Source organism: Macrobrachium nipponense, chromosome 7 (assembly GCF_015104395.2).
Source record: "Macrobrachium nipponense isolate FS-2020 chromosome 7, ASM1510439v2, whole genome shotgun sequence".
Lineage (NCBI taxonomy): Eukaryota > Metazoa > Arthropoda > Malacostraca > Decapoda > Palaemonidae > Macrobrachium > Macrobrachium nipponense.
The window spans coordinates 76,235,388-76,242,887 of record NC_061109.1 but is presented as its reverse complement, the minus strand read 5'-3'; the positions used below and the strand labels follow the sequence as shown (position 1 = coordinate 76,242,887).

General features: G+C 40.9%; 1 protein-coding gene across 1 annotated transcript in view; it reads right to left on the bottom strand.

The window, feature by feature from the left end:
* The window catches only part of LOC135217628 (uncharacterized), a 1,413-nt gene extending 974 nt beyond the window's left edge, over window positions 1–439 (bottom strand). The window contains exon 1 of the mRNA XM_064253593.1: window positions 308–439. Within this exon, the coding sequence (XP_064109663.1) occupies window positions 308–439 (132 nt within the window). The remainder of the gene's footprint in view (window positions 1–307) is intronic.
* Between the last annotated feature and the right edge of the window lie 7,061 nt (window positions 440–7,500).

Here is a 7,500-nt window from a genome sequence, read left to right as displayed (position 1 = left end):
CTAGGATGGGCGGGCGAGGCCCGCCACAGGTCCTAGGATGGGCGGGCGAGGCCCGCCACAGGTCCTAGGATGGGCGGCGAGGCCCCGCCACAGGTCCTGGGAGCGGTGGGCGAGCCCGCCACAGGTCCTAGACAGGGCGGGGCCCGCCACAGGTCCTAGGATGGGCGGGCGAGGCCCGCCACAGGTCCTAGGATGGGCGGGCGAGGCCCGCCACAGGTCCTAGGATGGGCGGGCGAGGCCCGCCACAGGTCCTAGGATGGGCGGGCGAGGCCCGCCACAGGTCATAGGATGGGTGGGCGAGGCCCGCCACAGGTCCTAGGATGGGCGGGCGAGGCCCCATGTGTCCCAGGACGGCCGGCCGGGCGAGGCCCCCCATGTGTCTTGGGACAGGCGGGTGAGGGCCACCACTTGTCCCAGGACGTGCAGGCGAGGGACCCATGTTTCCCGGGGCGGGAGGGTGAGGCCGGCCACAGGTCCTGGGATGAACAGGCAGGGCCGCCACAGGTCCCGGGATGGGTGGGCTAGGCCCACCGCGGGTCCCAGGATGGTGGGTGGGTGGGCAAGGCCCACCACAGGTCCCGAAACCTGTGGGTGGGGCCCGTCACGGGTCCAAGGATGGGCGGGCGAGTCCCATTACGGGTCTACCATTTGTCCCGGGACGGCCGGTTGACGCCTGCCGTGGGTCCCGGGATGGGTGGGTGAGGCCCACCACGTGTCCCGGGACAAGCAGCCGAGGCCCGCCATGGGTCCCAGGACCGGCGGGCGAGGCCCACCATGTGTCTTGGGACAGGCGGGCGAGGCCCGCCACAGGTCCCAGGACGTGCGGGCGAGGTCTGCTACGGGTTTGGGACGCACGGGTGAGGTCCGCCACATGTCCCAGGACAGGTGGGTGGGCCACTTGGTAGGGCTACCATGGCTGTAGACCCCACTTTATAATTTCTTTATTCATGAACATTATTTATTGACAAAACGTATATCTGAAGGAGAAATTTAGGTTAGTAAAAAGGTTTCGATTCACATTACTTGGTAATTATTTGAAAACAATGATGCTATTCGGACAAAACTTTTTCGAGCTAAACGGGCACCCCTGCGAGTGAGTGCAAATGCTCCTCGGTAAAAAAAACAGTTCTGTAATGTTCTCCCGTCAGAATTTTAAAGATAACGCTACTGTTGCATTACCCTCCCCACCGAGTGCATTATAGATTCTAACCCTTTTTATTCTAGTGACGTGGTTTCTACTTCATTTCATACAACAAGCAATTTATGGAAAGTTAGCTTTGATATCAGCTTGGAAGAAAGACAATAACAGGTGTGCGAAATTCGGACTAGAAAGTGCAGACTGCCACTATAGGATAAAAGCGTTGGTAGTTCAGTTTCAGCTGAATCTTTGAATCTGAAAGTCAAGTTAGATCATTTCCCTGGCAGCCCTCAGCCGTCTTTAGTTGTTCGTATGCGTTCACCCACATTTCTTAAAGGAACGTATCATTTATATTGTTATAGCTAAGTGATTTAGTTGGAATTGGATGTTTATTTGATTACATTCGAATAAGACAGCAGACGGTATCATGAGCAGTGTTGCCATGACAAATCATTAATGAAGACAATACTCTGGAGGCAGATCAGCTGACTCCTACTATAGTAGTAGTAATAGAAGCATGGAACAAAGGAAACTATAATCATTCATTGATACTAATCAAAACGACGAGAGAGAGAGAGAGAGAGAGAGAGAGCATTAATCACCTAATGCTACGAATCAGAACGACGAAACGGCGATGCTTTCACCACGACGATAGAAATTGCCCCGGACATCAAACATAACAAAAGTAATTAAGCTTCTCAAGTCTTTCAAGAACCAGGAACTGCTCCCAACTCCTCCAGGCGACAAAGGTAGTGGTGTTGGGGTCGTGGGGATGGCTGGGGAGGGAGAAGCAGTAGAGGGGGTTCGGGGCGGGGCCTGGGGAATAGCGGGAAAGTTCCTTCAAAAGCAGAAATTAATTGCAAGACCGCTGGAAGACGAGTGGGCAGCTTGATGAAAGCAACTCTGGCTTTATTGTGAAATAGCCAAGGAGGAAAGACACAAACAGCCTCTGTTCTCGTGGCCGTGAGAAGGTTATGACCTCTTGCGAAAGAAAGGAATTACGGAGAGGTATCAAGTGTCGATAAGTTTTGATAATAATCGAATTAGGTGAATTTCTTTAGGGTAGAGATCGAAAGAAGTGGATTTCTTTGAGTCTAGAGATCGAAAGAAGTGCATTTCTTTGAGTCTAGAGATAGAAAAGAAGTGGATTTCTTTAGAAGGGTTCAATTTGAATTTTGTTCGTTACGAAAATTAACTGAAAATACGAATTATCGTTAAAAAAAGTCCTTCGTGTCTGAATAAGATTTGCACAAATTTTAGTCAGAGAAAAACATGTTTACCATAATTGTTGCATATAGAGACGTCGGCCCTCATGGTAAAAAGACAACAAATGATGATCTATTTATTTAAGATCACTAAACCAATAGTTTGGGAGGTGTAGCAGGAGGAAACCCTCGCAGTTGCACTAGGCAACATTTGTTAGTTGAGGGCGGAATGTCAGATGGAAGAAAGATAATATGTAAAAGAAAATATTGAGGTGGCTACTCGTCTGTCCACCTACACTTTTTCTGTCCGCCTTCAGATCTTACACACTACTGAGGCTAGAGGGCTGCAAATTGGTATGTTCATCATCCACCTTCCAATCATCGAATTGCAGACCTCTAGTCTCAGTATTTTTTTTTAATTCTAATTAAGGTTCAAGTTAGCCATGATCGTGCGTCTGGCACCACTGTAGGTGCCAACAACGCAGGCCACCACCGGGCTGAAAGTTTCACGGGCTGCGGCTGAGTTTCATTGGCCGTGTGGCTGAGAGTTTCAACAGCATTATACGCTGTACAGAAAATTCGATTGCTCATTTTTTACTCGTTTCTTCCCTTTCTAAGAGTATTCGTGTTTAACGGAAATTCTTTTCACCTTGACGTCCAGAATAAGGTCATTTACTGTTTCAGTTGGTGAACCGAATCCCATTATTACCCTGATTCATAGGAATCTCCGTCAATGAAAACGCTGAGTCTTTGTTGAGGGAGTCGATTTCATTCACAGTCGTTTCTCATCGAATTTTTCTTCCTTCGAAATGAACATTTTACGAATTCTGCGAAAAAACCGTTTTCTGTTATTAACAAATTAAGGTCATTTTCTGTGATGGAGCTTGAATTTTTTTTTTTCTTTGTAAAGTGTCCTGTACAGGAAAACAGAAATCATGTACTGCAAATAAAAAAGATATTATTTAGGAAGTATGATATACTTATACACATGTGTGCGTGTAAGTAATATATTTAATTTTATTAATATTATAATATATATATATATATTATATAATATATAATATAGCTATATATATATATATATATGTATACTATATAGTTACAACAGAATTCCATCTAATAAAAGGTGCCCATAAAAACGCCAAAATATAGAAAGTAAGTACTATATTTCAGAGACTGCTGTCTCTCTTCAGGTAGTCTCTGAAGTATAATACTTACTTTCTATATTTTGGTGTTCTTATGGGCTCCTTTAATTAGATAATATATTATATATATACATGTGTGTGTGCGTGTATATACCCAAAATTGCACTAAGAATGAGCTTTCCATGATAAAATTATACCATTCCTGATTTATATTACCAAGAAATTTTTTAACCTTGTCAGCTGATTGATAAGATGGGAAAAAAAAGTTTCTATGATGTTAAAGGCTTTTTTCATGTTGAGGGCTTTTATGAGCATATCCAAACAGGGCACATTACCAGACTGAATAAGTCAAGTCATCCTATACTCCCTTTTCACCGAAAGATACCCCGTTTCGAACTTGGCCACCGAAGGTGACAACGGCTTGCCAGCATTTGTGAAATGTTGTGCTAAAATTTAGATGATGTAACGCCAGTTTTAATGGCCATAAATCAATCAATGCTCCATAAATAACAAGCACATCAACCTACCTCGCGAGAACGATGTTTATTTATCTCCATGAAGGTGGAGACGTTTATCTCGGAACGAACAACGCAACAGAGGAGAAGGCTGGAGGGCCTGCCTGCCCATACCTCAGGCCTTATGTCAAAATCCCCTAAATAACTGCAGAGAACAGGACGGCCTTCATGACTGTCGTGGGGGTGAAAATTGGGAAACACAGAGGACGGCCCCTCGGTATCGCGAGGGGACGAGAAATATCTCGAAGTTTATTGGATCAGACCGTAGAGCAATGGACGTTGTATGAAATATTGGAGCGATCATAAAACTGGGCGGGAAATGACGTCAGAAATATTCTAAAAAAAAAAAAAATCTGCCGAAGATGAATTTTCACGGAGCCTTTCGAAATTTCACCCTCTTCTTTTTTTTTTCTTCTTTTTTGAGACTGGAATAAAATGGATTAAATTCGATGAGAAAAGAGGATCAGGATTATCACTTTACGTCTCCGTGCAAATGTGCGATTGAGTGGGAGACAGAAATGCAAGATCTTTCGAGTAAAAATAGTTTCCCGAATTTAATGGATTACGATATTTATACATCGTTCACGTGTTGGGGATTAACCTCGTATTGGAGCTGTGGATTACAGATTCAACAAGTCGTTGGATTTCTTGAGTCCTTCACCACAGAGATCATGTATGTACATATACTATCAATTTCCAGCCTAATCAAAATACTGAATATACATAGAATCAAGAAGTTTGAAGAACTTCCCAAAAAATAATTCAGCTCACTTCATTGACATATCAGAAGTAAATTCATGAACTCAACTTTGTGTTATCAAAGACCAGCACTGATGCTACCTAAAACATCAGCTGAATTCGACTGATACTTGTTCAAACAGGCTGGAATTAATTTTTATCCCTCTTGGTACGTTTACATTGCTCTTACTAACCTGAGTTCAATTCTCGGATTGTAAGGAAAATGACTTTATTTCCATCCATGTCATGTAATTATGTATGTATGTATATATATATATATATATATATATATATATATATATATATATATATATATATAAAATGTTATATAGTAGATAGACGGATAGAGAGACTTTGAAAAGCGTGTCTATGTATACAGAAAGATACATAGGCAGATACGTAGATATATAGATAAAGAGAAAGCTTTGAACGTATTTACATATATATATATATATATATATATATATATATATATATATATATATATATGTACATTTCCAATTTTGTTCTTGCATCGGAATATGACACACTTTTTCAAGAGTCTGTCAACCTATCTATATGAAGGTTCTGGAACTTTCCATTGGTTGAGTGTTATTTTATAACATTCGGAAACTCTTATATGTATTCTGGAGAGAGGATTACCTCTGGGTGTTATCTGTAGTATGACATAGATTGCAAATATTACCATCTATTTATGTGTATGTATGTATCTATATATATATATATACTAGTATATATATAATATGTATATATATATATATAATAGATATATATATATATAGATATAATTAGATGAGAATAGAATGATAGATAGATAGATAATATATAGATAGATAGACAGACTCTTGAAAAAGCGTGTCATATTCCGATGCAAGAACAAAATTGGAAATGTAAAGCACGGACTTTGGCAAGAAGGTCAAAAACAACGCAGGAGCTTTACTTTCAAATAAATGGGGGGACATTTGATGGATCAAAAGGAATCGCCTAAAGCAATGAAGAGATAGGGGGTAAGAGAGGCACACTGAATGGGGAAAAATAACGGGGAAAATCCTTTTCAAAAGAATAATTTTAGAAAGGCCGTTCAATTCGGAATTCCTGAATAAAATAGAATAGAATCAGAGGCGGATTTAGAAATCTTTCATTGGGGTGGGGGGGGGGCCCACTTGGTTTGTTTGTTTCTTTGTATGGTGCTTTTACGTCACATGGAACCAGTGGTTATTCAGCAACAGACCCACCAGCTTTACGTGACTTCCGAACCACGTCGAAAGTGAACTTCTATCTCCAGAAATACACATCTCTCACACCTCAATGGAATGCCCGAGAACTGAACTTGCAGCCACCGAGGTGGTGCGCCAACAACATACCGACCACGCCACTGAGACGCTAGAGGGCACTGCATACTGCATACATATGTAAATATTGATATATATGTATGTACCGTATGTGTGTACATGCTACTGTGAATATATATATATATATATATATATATATATATATATATATATATATATATATATATATATATATATATATGTGCACTACGGTACATACATATATATCAATATTTACATATGTATGCAGTATGCACACATATATGTACTCACATTGTTATTGTTGCTATAGTTTTTGTTGTTGTACAGCTGTTGTTGAAGTAATCATTAACTAAGAAAATATTTACTACTGATAATGATGTATTGAAAGAAATCAATGTTCTATTACTCATATCCATGGGGGTACGTGAACAGCCTTACATTAAATCCGCCACTGAAGAGAACATTCAGTGGCACTGGGACCTATGAGGTCATTCAGTGTTGAAACGGAAAATGACAATGAAAAGGTTTAAAGGTGTAACAGGAGGAAAACATCGCAATTGTTAGGATAATGGTGGCAAGCATGATGGAGTAAAAAGAATATGATCGGGGTTACAGTAAAATAAATAGAAGGGTTCCAGCTAAGGGCCGTAGGGACGCCGCAAAGAACCTCAGGTAATGCATACAGCACGGTAGGTACTATCCCCAAGCAGACCTAAAACGCGGAAATATCCAGCACTGATCTACAAATAATAATAGTTAACCATTTCATTAATGTTTCTAAATCTAAAGATAACAGCTAAATGCAATAGGGAATTAAGGGTACGATCTATGAAATGCAAATAAAATTTATGCAAAAGAACGCAGATAGTCGTATCCCATAATATAATTGCTAAGGAAAAGGGAGTCGAATGGTGGATTTCGTATCTATCTGAATTCAACCCTCTTCACTTTCATCTTTGGTCCTACGTTAGGGAATATAGATGAAGACTAATTCGTGAGGAAAAGTTGATCCAATGATAGAATAAACCATCATAACTATTATTATTATTATTATTATTATTATTATTATTATTATTATTATTATTATTATTATTATTAGCAAACTTACCCATCTAGTTGGGTGATAAAATACGGGTGCAGAAGTGAAAAATTTGTTCAGCAATATTAAAATAAGGGCGATTTTTATACATACCTACTACAGAACCTCTTTGTACACAATATTATCAGTTTGTCCACAACTTAATTTCAAGTTGGCAGAGTCAGTTGCTCTCCTCATCGCCACATACAGTTGGCCATGCGTGAACTTGGGTGACGGCAGAAACACACCAACACGATCCAAAGTCTGGCCCTGCGACTTGTTTGCAGTGAATGAGAAGGCCAGGTTGATGGGAAACTGCCTGCGCCGTAACTGGAATGGAAACTGGTTGTCCGAAGGCATCAGAGGAA